The sequence below is a fragment of the Lutra lutra genome, chromosome 14 (assembly GCF_902655055.1).
Source record: "Lutra lutra chromosome 14, mLutLut1.2, whole genome shotgun sequence".
NCBI lineage: Eukaryota > Metazoa > Chordata > Mammalia > Carnivora > Mustelidae > Lutra > Lutra lutra.
This window is the reverse complement of record NC_062291.1, coordinates 82,937,224-82,950,883: the sequence shown is the minus strand read 5'-3', so window position 1 is coordinate 82,950,883 and position 13,660 is coordinate 82,937,224. Positions and strand designations below refer to the sequence as shown.

At 45.1% G+C, this 13,660-nt stretch overlaps 1 protein-coding gene across 1 annotated transcript in view; it reads left to right on the top strand.

Annotated features, from left to right (window-relative positions):
* ADAM12 (ADAM metallopeptidase domain 12) overlaps positions 1–13,660 on the top strand; it is a 354,460-nt gene that overhangs the window by 266,639 nt on the left and 74,161 nt on the right. The window contains exons 7-10 of the mRNA XM_047702993.1: positions 3,120–3,185; positions 4,280–4,351; positions 8,236–8,405; positions 11,021–11,105. Of these exons, the coding sequence (XP_047558949.1) occupies positions 3,120–3,185; positions 4,280–4,351; positions 8,236–8,405; positions 11,021–11,105 (393 nt within the window). The remainder of the gene's footprint in view (positions 1–3,119; positions 3,186–4,279; positions 4,352–8,235; positions 8,406–11,020; positions 11,106–13,660) is intronic.

Sequence of the window (13,660 nt, the reverse complement as noted above, 5' to 3'; positions counted from 1 at the left end):
CCCGGCTGGAATCTGTTTGCCGATCTCCACGGTTCCTGTCCCAAACTGTCACCAGCAATCACCTTCACTCCTGGCTTCCACTACTGTCTTCCCATGATCCATTCTCCCAGCAGCCAACGTGCTTCCGTGCAGGGGCTCCCCGTTGCGCTCAGGTCACTGGAGGATGCTTCAGCCTCCTTGCCCTGACCACGGTTTCCCCATCCATAGCTCATCTACACTCCTCCCTCCCTCTCTAGACCATGCAGCCATCCTGCCTGTTGCCACAACACTCCAAGGTCTCCCAGCCTCAGAACTTCTGCAGCTGCTGTTCCATCTACCTGAACACTGTTCTCCGCACACATACAGACCTCTCATCCTCAGGCTGCAGTTGCCTTCATCACACACCCCCATCTTTATTCTCCTTGCACAATGCTGATTATGTCTGTTGTTGCCCCTTCTACAGACTAAGCTTTATTTAATTGATTTTTTTTATTGTCACCCTGTCTCCTAACCCCTCCTGGAATGGGAGCCTCATGAGCCCAGGACCTTGGGTTTCTTGTCTGTCCGTCTGTCCCCAGCACCCAACCTAGTGCCAAACACGCAGAGAGAGCCATTGTAGATATCTGTGGGGTGCATAAAAGATATACAGAGTCTGGCCCAGATGAGGGAGGAGGCATGATAAGCGTTTATTGAAATCCTAATCTCGACTTGCTTTTCTGACTTGAGTTGGGCTGGGTTAAGGCCCCCGTGCCAGAGTTCCTGCTGCGGCCTGTCGGGGGATAGTCTGTCTCTGGGAACTTGGCTGTGATGACTTTGAGAGGCCCGGGAACTGGTTCCTTCTTGAGCAAGACTCAGAGAAGGCCTCGGTCTCCGCCTTGGAACAGAGACCGCTGGGCCATCTTCAGACGCTAATGCTCCTATCTGTTTGGGGAAGGGCTTTTGTTTATAACCCCAAAAATGAAAATTCAGTCAAGCCACCAGTTTCAAATGTTGCTCTGCATATCAAAAATTTTAAATATGATTTCTTTTTTTTTTTTAACCGGACAGCCCAGATAGGTCGAAGTCATGTGGAGGTAATTTAAGCCTCTCTGTGTGCCGCTGATGGAAGAATGAATGTTCGCGGCCATGAGCCGGCCCCTCCCCCATGGATTTTTATTATTATGTGGTTAGGCTGCTCTCTGAGCTTGCATTTCTCTGAATTCATGAGAAAATTTGGACTTCTCTGAAAACTGCAGAGACAGGAAAATTGTGTTCATGTGTTTGTTTTCATTATCTGGAATTGTGTATTTTCTAAACGATGATCCAAGGCCACTTGGAAAAATCCCCCGGTCATTTATTTCACCCCTTCGTGGTCTGAAAGGTATAAACATCTAAACAACCAAGCCCCTTTCAGCGGGTTTTTCAAGGGGAGATTAATTGTTTTTTTTTCTGCCACAGAGCTCTATGTTCTTTTGTATGATTAGCTGTATCTGTTCAGGGGTAATCGGGAAGTTGGCACGGCGGGTGGGGCGGGGACAGACAGAGACATCAGCTTCTCTCACACCTCAAGAAGGAAAAGGGGTAAGATCTTCGCCCCTTCCAAAGGTGGCTCATTCTGGGGACACCAGTGGGTACCACTGGGGTTCATTTTTCTTCCTCTCTGAGTGTACAGTTATCACCAGGAAGCACGCTTGCAACACGTAGTCACTAAGCTTGACTTTTTTTTTTTCTCATAACCTTGTAAAAGTATGAGATATTATACCTTTCCTGGTGCTTTATTTTTCCCTTCTCCATAAGGTTTCCAGATTTCTTGAGGGATCCCTAAATTCATGAATCAGCACGTTTGGGCAGTGAACAGGAACACTGCTATGATACAAACATTTTTCTTGTAAAACTCTGTTTAGAAGATCCCGGACTGACGGGGATTTGTTTTATAAAAGATGTGTCCCTCAGGATTATGTGACTGGAAAGCTGATTCAAAGCATACCTCGGTCATTTTTGCTTTTGTCTGAAAGCGTGGTTAGAGCATGAGAGTTTTAAACGTGAAACAGTGCCGTTAACGCAGAAACCAGGCCATCGCTGGCGAGGACCAAGCCCACCTCAGCCCCCGTTTTCTCCAACCACATTTTATTGCAGAAACAGAAGGCTTTGTTTTTTGTTTTTAATGTTTGCTTTTTGAGACCACCCTCCATGAATTGCTCTTTTTCTCCTAAAAATGCCTTTGGGATTCTCCCAGTAATTCATGGAAGAGTGCAAATGTTTTTTTGAGGAAACTTGATTAAAATGTAACCCACTTCAGAGGCTGCCTTTAGTTCAGAGGGAGTTCGACATCTTCTCCATCCGTACCCCTTGATGTGCAGTTTCCTTATTCCTCCCAACTGTTCCACTCCCCCTCCCGCCAGCCCTCTGCTCCCATGGCAAATAGTTCAGTCTTTTTATTTTTTCTTGACTCTGTTTCTTTCTATTCTGTCTCTTCTGTCTCCTTCTGGTTTTACTCCTAGCACCACCTCTTCACCTGACTCTGTTCCATTTATCCGCTTGGCCGTTCCCTAGTCTCCAGACCACCATCGTCCTTTGCTCCTAACTTGATGTTTACATGATCAGCCACAAGAAATCAGCTGCCTGAAGGGGACTATTTAGTGTTTCCCCAGAAGGGTCATGCAGTCTCTCCTCAAAATACATTCTCTTTCACTTTCTTCAAATCCCAACACTCGATCATAAAGGGGAAAGCAACACATAGAAGACACTGAATCCGTCATCTTCTGGAGGGATCTGCTCTGTGCCACGTGCCGCCCGAATGAGTGGCCGTCAGCTGGCTCCTGTTCCAGAGGGTTTTGTCTTGTTTGCCATGTGCCTGTTCCATTGAATAATGATCTTGACTTGTTCTGATCCCGCCATCAGTGATTCAGCAGGCTTGCTGGATTCCTTTCTTAAGGATTTCCCATATGGAAAGGGAAACCAGTCACTCATGTGCAGGAGGTTTGACAGAGGTCGTTGGGGTTGGAAATGAACTTTTAGAGGGAACAGGGCAGGTGCTGCCAGTGGCGGTGGTGAAGATAGTCTCTCCTTAGGCAAAGTGCTAGGGTCCAGAGATACAGGCAGTGTTCTGGAAACCCCAGAGAGGTGTGAAGGGAAATCAAATCTGTGTTTGCTTTTGGCAGCATAAAAGAGAAACCCTCAAGATGACCAAGTACGTAGAGCTGGTTATCGTAGCAGACAACCGGGAGGTAAGAACTTTCTCAAGCTTCTCAGTACAGTTGGTTAAAATAAATAAATAAGTAAATAAATAAATACAGAAACAAAAATGTGTAGCAAGTTATTACTTGTTCTGATTAACTCCATATTCTATGAGCCCTCAAAAACATTGCAACAACCCATTGAAAAAAGTGGTTTTTGGTATTGGAGAGCACCAAATATGGTAAATGTATCTGATATTACCAAGTAAAAACCAGGACTTCCGGAAAAGCAGAGCTACTCTGTAGCTAAGGTCTCCAGAAGAAGTTACTTGGGGGAAATGGCAGATGACTTTAGAATATATTCTGACACATTTGGGAGAAAAGTTTGGTGCAAAATTGTCCCATCCCTCCTGACCCAAAATGAAGTGAAGAATCCAGGCCGCGGGGGTATACAGCAGAAAACCCTACCTTCTGAAGCCTGCTTTGATGCTGGGTTAGATTTCTCTCCAGTTAGTTTCCAATTCCAACACCATCATTTTAGACGATCTTCTCTGCACTCGTTTCTTCCTTCCGTCCAAGTTATGAGTCAGGCAACTTCTTCTCGGGAAATCAGCCGACACCTATGAATGAAACCGGCTTGAGAGTTGCTCAGAGAATCGTTCCCATGCAGGAAGGTCAGATGAGAGGGGAGAGGGGGAATTCATTAACATTTCCCCCTTCTCCTTGCTGTTTGACTTGGTGCCATGAGTTTCTATTATTTTTACTGTTTAATTTTTAAAAAACAAATATAAAGGAAATTTCTGAGGAAGTTAAAATCAAGTTGATGATATGAAAAATGGCTTTGGACTGCCTTCTCGTTGTCTGTTTTCTCTGCCAAAACATGTCACGGCCTCCATCATTTATGAGGCTGGAAAAATCGCAGAAGTTACTGTCTTCTGAGCACTTGGCTTGGGCAAATTTCAAGGAGTTGCAGAAAGTCCCCAGACAGGGAAATTACTCGTCAGGATGGGAACTCATTTCACTGTAAGCCGTGGAGGGTCCCGGGTGGTTTGGGAAGCTTAAGACTTCACGTTTCCAGGAGCTGGGAAGATGAGATTTGATTGATATTCTTGCTGTTGTTAATGCTGACATTTAAAATTATTAAGTTTCAGAGGCAAGGAAAAGATCTGGAAAAAGTTAAGCAGCGATTAATAGAGATTGCTAATCACGTTGACAAGGTAAGTTCTTTTTCGGGTAATTAAATCATTCAAAGCACGTAAATGTTTAGAAACAGGGTGGAGGGAATGGAGCACACCTCGTCTGACTTGGCAGGGAGACCGGGTTCTGGTCCTGGGCTGGAACAATGACTTGCCCTTCCTCTGAGCACAGAATTCCCAGTCTGGAGCAGCTCCGGCAGATGCCAACCCGTGCACAAGGTCTGGACTGTGGTGGCCTTGGGCTACATCTCCCTCCAGGCTCTCTTCTGGTCAGAATCCCAGTGTGTTGTTTGGGGGGGGGGGTCTCACTTTCCCCAGTTAGAGCCAAAACCCCAGTAGGATGAAACTGACTCTCTGGAGAACTCCCAAGAGGCCTCTTAACCCAGGTATCCCTGGATTATGTCCAGAGTTCCCTTGAGGGCAGGCTGTCATTTACAAGTGACACATAGGCTCCACCATCCTGAGACACGGAAATTGGCTTTTGGTTCAATCAACTGTTGGAAGATTGCTCACTGAGAACGAGGAGATTGGGAGCTCACCCTTGGCAAAGGTGATCCAGACCAGGAGGAAACCCCAGAAGTCTGGGCTAATCCCGGGGGCAGGAAAGCAGCAACACTCTTTACCTGTTTGAAAGGAGAGCGTGAACCTGTCTGAGCCGCTGCCCCCCAGCTGCACCCCCGAGGAACAAAGCTATCCAGCCGCCTGGGGCTGACCACCCTCCCTCTAACACAGGGCTTCGCACACCTGCCCGCACGTTGGAGTCACAGGGAAACTTTTAAAGGCATGGCTGCCTGGGTACCTTGGCAATCGGGGAGTTGTTAATAACTTGCACTAGTAATTAAAGGACCACATACCTCAGGAGAGACCTGATGGACTCCATGGAGTTTGCCAGCCTGGCAGAGAGAGCTGAATGGCCGAGCACACCCATCCAGCCACCCCCAGCAGACCCTGAAGAGCGTGTTGCGGGACCCGGGCTCCTCCAGATACTCTGCACACCCAAGTCTGCCAACTGACCAGCCCTGAGCTCTGGCAGATGTTCAAAAGTTCACCTCTGTCTCTCTCCAAGTAGGAGTATCTAGGCCCCAAAACAATGACGGTTCCAGTGGCAACTTCCTCATTTGCATAAAGCTTGGCTCTCCTTGGCCATTCTGAAGTAACCACTGCTTGGCTGGCTGGGTTGGCCTGAAAGGAAGAGGGAGAAGGACATCCCAGACTGAAAGACCAGGAAGTCATTGAGTACAAAGGTGACATTCTGAAGCATCCTGGAAACCAGCCCCACCATAAATAAAACATGGATAGCAGGTCCGATGCTCATAGCCGGAAGCCAAGCTCATGCCTAGGAACGAGGAGGCGCTCCCGGGTCCTGATTCGCCTGCAGGGCAGAGCACTGGACGTATGTGATCGCCCAGGCTTTGCCGCTTTAACATTTCACCTCCCACCAGTCCCACTTCGTATCCAGTAAGAGCTTAACACCAGCGGCAGGTTCACTGGCACAGACCCTCTGTGACCTGCTTCTGAACAGGCTTATCTTCTGTGCATTTAATTTCTTCAGCTATTTTCCAGCTCATGGGAGTCTCCTTTCCCCTCTCTCAAGCCGGTCACCTGAAGGGTACAGGTTCTTGCGTCGGACCCCACCGGGTCTGCTCTTTCCTCCACTCATTTTTTTCAGACCCTCTTCTTCCAGAAAGGCTTCGTTGACCCTCAGCACAGCACCCTGTGAACCTCCTGTTCGTGCCCTTTCTTGGTAGTTCAGTCTGTTGGAGTGGACTGTCACAGTGGCTAAGTGTCCCCAGCTTTGATCCTCTTGCTGACCTCTGAGCATTGGGGAGCCAAGGACAAGGGTGTCCTAATCCTTGTTCTCGGTGCCAGGGACAAGCCTGGTATACAGCAGGAGCCAAGCAAATGCCCATTGCCACGGTGTCCGTGGGTGACTCAATGCCGCTGCTCTCAGGCTGCACCCCCACATTCTGGGGTGCATGGGCTGGGCAGGCTGCTGCCAGGCTCCCGCCCAGCTTCTCTCCCGTCATTCCACAGCAAGCTCCTTTGTTGGCCAGCACCGACGCTAGCTCTAAGGAACAGTGCTTTTTTACAGACCTTAGTCAACCGTCCTTGTCAGAGGCAAACTCAGTGTCCCCTTCACAGATGACCACGTGAAGCCCACACGGGGCATCTGGCTCTGAGTTAGGGCTTAGCGAGCTGGTGTGGACCTCGGCCCTGGAGCTCGGACGTTTCTGCCTCCTGATCACTGTTACCTCTGCCTGACACAGTGCAAAGTGTGGTCTCCCGGCCAAAGGGCAGCAACCGGACACGGGCAGCCAGAGTTCCAGAAGAGTCCGGGAGCTTCATTCTGCCCGGGAAGCCTGGGCTGGGAGTTTGCAAGTCCATACCACAGAGCAAGCATTTCTTGATTGAAAACAAGCTGTTGGGCTGCATGTAGGTCGGAGAATTGTCTCATTAACTTATTAATTGTGATCTGCTTGAAGCCCGGTGGGACCGCTGCGGCCAGCTTACGTTCTGTGACGTTGTGTGTGTTCCAGTCACAGCCTTGGGCTAACCTAAGGCTCACCAGACGACTGCGGGAAGATCGGTGGGGGAAGCGATAAGCCTGCCCCCGGTGGGTCAGAACGGGGGTCAGATGCTCGGACTTGGGGACCATATGGCCCATTAACTCGCCATATCCAGATGGCACTTAACCATCCAATGAGAAGCCTCTGTGACTTTTGCTACTTGTCCCAGATGCGTGTAGCATAAAATGGGGCCAGCTCACATCTGAAGCCTGACTTGGGCTGCTACATCTTTCTCCTGGGCTACCTGGAGTATCAGAAAATGAGGACGTGCCCATTGCCCATTGCATCTCGCCTCACCCATCATGGGCACTCAAAGAGTTTACACCACCCCAGTGATCCCATGTCCTCACCCCATGGGCCCCAAACGCAGAGCCACCTCCTTGTTGTAATGCACATGGTGGGCAGCGGGAGAGTTGGAGGCAGTGGGTAGATCCTCCCTCTGTCCTGACCAGTCATCTTGTCCCAGACCAGACTATCCCTTAGCCATCCGAAGAGCTGCTCCTCCTACCTCTACCCCTGGATGATCTGCTTGTGGAGAAAGGGCTGTAGTTTGAAGTCAAGTCGGGAGTATATAAAGACAGGAGACAGACAGGCAATGAGAAGATGCTTTGGTGTATATCTGAAGCTTGATTTCACAAGCCTATGAAACAGGAACTTCCTCTTGAAGATCCTTCCCGTGATGCCGGTGGTGAGCTAATTTCCGGCTGTGAAGAAGATGGTCACTGAAGTTCCAGAAGAAGGGTTCTGCATATGGCTTTATTGTTCCAAAAGACTGATTTGTGCATTTAACTAAAACCTTCTAGGTAGATTATAAGTGATGGAATGTGATCACATCAGCCAGGTTTGAGTCTTTGTTGAAAAATTACTGCAGATTCATTTTCAGTAACTCATAGGTAGAACATTTTGCTTTAAAGGAACATATTGTCCTTGGCAGAGAGTCTGAAAGATCCTAATTCCCTCATTGTTTTTCCCACAGTAGTTACTCATGGGCAGTCTTTAGGTATAATGTAGCTACTTTAGGGATAGTACACATTTATCTGCACATTTTCAATCGCCAGTGAACCATGTGAACTGTGTGCTTCCATACAAGTAAGGGCCGACATCAAAAAGCCTATGAACTTTGGCATCTAACTGGTCAACAACATTGGAAACCCAATGAACACATCACTTTGCATCAGACACTGCAAATACTTCTTAAGTTCCAGTGCCGCAGGAACGAGGGAGCACAGAGATCTTTCTCTCACCCATGTCAGTGAAATTCAAAACATGCAAATATGTTCTACTCTGCATTTTGAGCTCTTATGAACGTGATCCCCAGAGGGTGCCTGTCTTGGTCAGTTTTACAGATCCCTGAACATTCGGATAGTGCTGGTGGGTGTGGAGGTATGGAATGACATCGACAAATGCTCCATAAGTCAGGACCCATTCACAAGCCTCCATGAATTTCTGGATTGGAGAAAGATGAAGCTTCTACCTCGCAAATCGCATGACAATGCCCAGCTCATCAGGTAGGGGGATCCATTGTCTCTGCTTTGCTTAAAGAGTGACCTCAGCAACCCCCCTCTCCTCTTAGCATCACCTGGCAGTCCCCAAAACTGCAGAACCTTGTACCAGGGTGCTTTCCAGTCCACATCAGTGGGGCACTGATCTTGACCAAACTGGGGGTCCATCAGGAAAGCCTTCCTTTGAATCCCTGAGAAAACCTATCCCTGTAAGAGATGTCTTATTTTCTTTTTTCATCACCTGGACATTTTCCTCTCTGCAAATCTTTCTAGTCTTTGTCTTAATATAAAATGTCCTGAGTAGGCTATTTTTTTTTTAAAGATTTTATTTATTTATTTGACAGACAGATCACAAGTAGGCAGAGAGGCAGGCAGAGAGAAAGGAAGGGAAGCAGGCTCCCTGCTGAGCAGAGAGCCCGATGTGGGGCTCGATCCCAGGACCCTGGGATCATGACCTGAGCCGAAGGCAGCGGCTTTAACCCACTGAGCCACCCAGGCGCCCCCTGAGTAGGCTATTTAAAAAAAAAAGCTCATTTTCTTTCACTATTAGTGAAAAATGTTTATGCAAGATGTAAAGATGATGCATTAGGATAATTATTGCCAGATGCCTGGAGAAAGGAAATGTTCATTCCTCCTCCTATTTCGCCATGACTCTGGTTTTCTAGATCAGAGGACCCTAGGGGTCTGCGTTCTTTCAACCAGTGTGTATTGAGCACCAGTCAGGAAGCAAGTATGTTTTAGGTCCTTTGAACATAGCGATGACCAGCACTGTAAGCCTCCCTGCTCTCAGGAGTCCCCAATCTGCTGGGAGAAGGCAACAGTAGTATCGGGTCATGAAGATAATAAAATGAGGGAAAGTAGAGCTATAATATAATATATTGGAAAGATATTCAAACACCTTTATATTTAAAAGAAAAAAATTCTTATCATCCACATTGTTAAGGAGTAGATTTTCCCCAAATTGACCAACTTTTTATTAAGACCCTTAAACAGTTGATGCTGTTATTCCTATGTTCTCATGCAGCTCATTTCACTGAATTGGAAGCTTCGGGGTCAGACATTTTTCTTTGGCAAGTTATATCTAGTTCCTTAAAAAATTGTAGGAAGATGGGACACCTGGGTGGCTCAGTCAGTTAAGCATCTGCCTTCAGCTCAGGTCCTGATCTCAGGGTCCTGGGGTCAAGCCCCACTCCCTTCTTGGGGGGGGGTCTGCTTCTCCCTCACCCTCTGCCCCTTCCCCTGCTTGTGTGCATGCTCTCTCTCTCTCTCTCTCTTTTTCTCTCGAATAAATAAATAAAACCTTTGAAAAAAAAATTAAGGGAAGTTAAAAACCATTCTTACCCCATCCTCACTTTAGAAAATGCCTATGTATGAACTAAGGCTGTTGGCATTCCCTGATAATTTACTCTGGTCATTTTCATGGGGTTGTTTGTTTTTTTTCCCACCCTGGATATTTGCGGTTGCCTTAAATTTTATGCATTGATTAATCCCAAACTACTTAAAGTACATTTTAGAAATTTTGAGTCAGAGTATTTTGTTTTAATTCTTTTTCCCAAATGGAGTCTGTCCAACTTGAACATCTGGAAATAAATTAACCTCTTATTTTATATATATATATATATATATTTATATATATATATATATATAATGGTATCTGTTAAAATGGTCTATATAGATGTAAATATAAAACATATAACCTCAACTACTGCACATATGAGTATGATAGGAAGGGATGGAAGGATAAACATATACATATATACACAGATAAGATTTTATATAGACTTATTCCCTTTTGTCCAGTCGAACACTGTCAAAATAACTGACTTTTCAAACAGAGTATGTATAGGCTATGTATGTACATGGTCAAGGTAACATGAGTAAGTCATTAAAGGAGATTCAATAAATACAAACAATGTTTCATTTTTAATGCATGAGGGTCACATTTAGAGCACTGGCATTAAACAGGGCTTCATGTCATTAGACTCCACATTAAGAATCCTCATGGGGGGAAGCCTGCACCTAAGCTACAACATCCCCTACTGGAACCTTCCTCCAGGGGTGCGGAGGCTTCCTCCCGACGTGGGTTTTTATTCTGCACGGGCTCCAGAGGATCAATCATTTCTCCACCACCATCATTGTTGCCAGCTTTGTTAGCAAGACACTTGAAAGAGTTTGGGTTTCTGGATTAATTATAATGGTTCACAGGAAACCAAGTTCAGCTAAAACAGAAAATCTAGTAAACCACCACACGCATTTCATTTAGTTGCCAGTGATTCTCTCTTCCTACCATTTCCATCAGCACATGTTTCAAAGGAGCAGGACCCTCTAATCCATAGGAAATAGGCAGGATACAACTCATAAGTACAAAGGTCATGACTGGTCATGGTCTGAGTGTTGCAAACAAAAATCCGAAGGGATTATGGGACCACAATGCAAAATACATTTGTGAGGAATTAAGGACACAAATCACCTGTAAACATGCCCCCTGTGGCTCTCTTCCTTTTGCACGTGTCCGTGCTCTTCTTTTTGGAATGCAAGAATGGCCAAAATGATTTCTAATGTTAGGAAATGTCCTCATTCTATATTAATTTAAGAAAGTTGTTTTGTTTTTTGTTTCTCAGTGGGGTTTATTTCCAAGGGACGACCATTGGCATGGCACCGATCATGAGCATGTGTACCGCAGAGCAGTCAGGAGGAATCGTCATGGTAAGTCGAGGGCACCAAGGGGCTGATGGCAATGTTCCACTCACCTCCTTGCATTTCTCCAACAGCTCTACTTTTACCAACTTTGTAAAAGGAGGCCATTACCCTTCATGCTTCTTATATGTAACTCTACCTTTTTCTAGCTCTATTTATGGTCTTCTAGATCCCATAATATTTTAGGGACTATTTATAAAAACCAAACCACGCATCAGGTCATACACAGGTTAGGTGAGTGTGTAAAAAATAACTTAGTGGAAGCCTGTCTACCCCTCTTATGGAGAAAAAGTTTCAACTGGGATTTTGGTCAAATCATTCCAATCCAGGACTCCCCCCAGCACTGAGATGAACCAGGGCACTGGGGCACTGGGGTTGCCCTCATCACTCAGTTTCTTAGATGGACTGTGGTATCACCAAACATTACTACCAGAATGATTTTGAATGGTTCTGCCTCCAGCCCCAACAGCCAAAAGTCTGAGCTTTTTAACTATTTACCACTGCAAATGCTTGCTTGACCTCCTAGCTGCTGTCCAATTTGTATTCATAATAACATTAACCTTGGAAGGCAGATACCTAGGTTTGTTGCTCTATAAGGATAATTTTTTTTTTCATTTTGGGGCTCTACATGTTTATAAAGGGAACAAAATTGGAAGAATATTTAGGCCTTATTTCTTATGAATTTAAGAGGGAAATAGCTTTGATACACTGCCCCACAGGGGACCCCTGCTCCATTCTATCAATTAAAGAAGAGGTTTCACCTCATTCTGGCACCGTCCCTGCTCTGAAAATGCAGTGTCCCCTTTGCCCCAGCCCTCAGACAGGGGGTGTTCTGAGTCTACTCTGGCATCTCCATTAAACAAACAGAACATTGCCCTTCTAAGAAACCATGACTTCCTCCACAATTTTTGCAAACAGAACATGGCTGAGTACTCCATTGTATTAAAGAGCAGAAGGAGTAAGGTTCTGCTGACTATGGTTTTCTCTCCACATAGTGCCTGACCTAATCTTCTTAGAGAATATACTAATGTTTTCCTCTTTTCTGGTAAGTACTGGTAATTCATATAAACAGGCACTAAACGAAGAAGGGGGAGTGGCCGTCTGGGAGGATCGCACCCACTCTGGATTTCTGGCTCGAAGGAGCTGCCCTCTGGTTTTCTTGAACCTACAAGCCCTATATGTGATCCCCGCTATGGAAGTCATTGGAAAGATTGGTTTTTGTTGCTGCTGGGTTAATTTCAAGTCAGATCCTGACTGTATTTTTACAGAGCAGCCTGTAAAATTTTAAGAGGGAGTAATTTTCTGTTTTATGATTCCATGGTCAGTGGCTACTGACTTTGCCACTTAAAATGGGTATAAATATTTTTTAGAGCTGAAACTAAATTCCTTATAAGTATGGCAGGTTCTTCTGTTTGGGGTATTTAAACATTTTTATAACCATCCTGATCACATTAAGTGGCTTTCTTCAGTTCATATCCCTCATTCTGTTTCCATACAAGCACTTGATCAAGATTCCTTCTTTGAAAGCACACAGAGCACGTGCTGTGATGAGCTCTGGGTGTTCTACTTAACTAATGAGTCACTGAGCACTACATCAAAAACTAATTATGTACTATACAGTGGCTAACTGAACAGAATAAAAAAATACATACAGAAAAGGCTATTTTTTTAAGTGGGTGAAAATGGACGTGGGAACTATAGGCAAATATGTGTACTGCAGTGGTAATCAAGTCAAGACCAAAATTAATCAACAGGAAATATGTTTGACCAACCTGGCAGCAAACACGTCCTTTGTCTACGCCACACACAAGAGAAGCATAACGTAGGACAAAAGTCTACAGCTCCTTTAATTCTACAAAATTCATGAGATCTATCTCTTGACCAGACCTAAAACTTCTAGACCTCTCCTGTTGTGTCTCTAAAATTAAATTTGTGGGTGTTCATGTGACCATGCCCCATTCAAGGACTCACAAGTTAAGAGGAAGGAAATCATGTAGCAAGGAAGCAGGAATCCCAATCAAATTGAAGAGATGAGTTCCTCTTCTGGTTCTCCATTCTTTTAAGATGGAGCAAATATTGGCTTTAGTAACTTAAAGCCATGCCCTTGTATCTAACTGGACTAGAACAGCCTTGGTTTGAGAATAATGCTATAAATAAAGAAATAGGGGGGGAAAAAGAAGTAGGGTTTTTTTTTTTTCTTATTAGAAATGTAAATTGTTGATCAGGGTCTCTTGCGAGATATTCTGTTCATAATCACCTATCTGTGAAAGAATGTAAAACAATTTGGCAATTAAAAACAAACCCAAGAAACTCAGTAATACAAAAAAATCAAATAAAGAATAATTTTTAAAGGACGAAGTCCTTGAATTTTGTGCCAAAGCATGCTAAATTCAACCCTTCACATTCCTAGGTTGGCTACATTCTGTTTGCCAACCTGTGTTATTCTTGAGAATTGATTTCCTGAAACATATTTGTGAAGCTTCCTACAACAGGAAACTGTAAAATCTAAGCAAAGTAATTTATTAGGAATTTCATCTATTCTAAGAATAACTTCATCCCTTGAT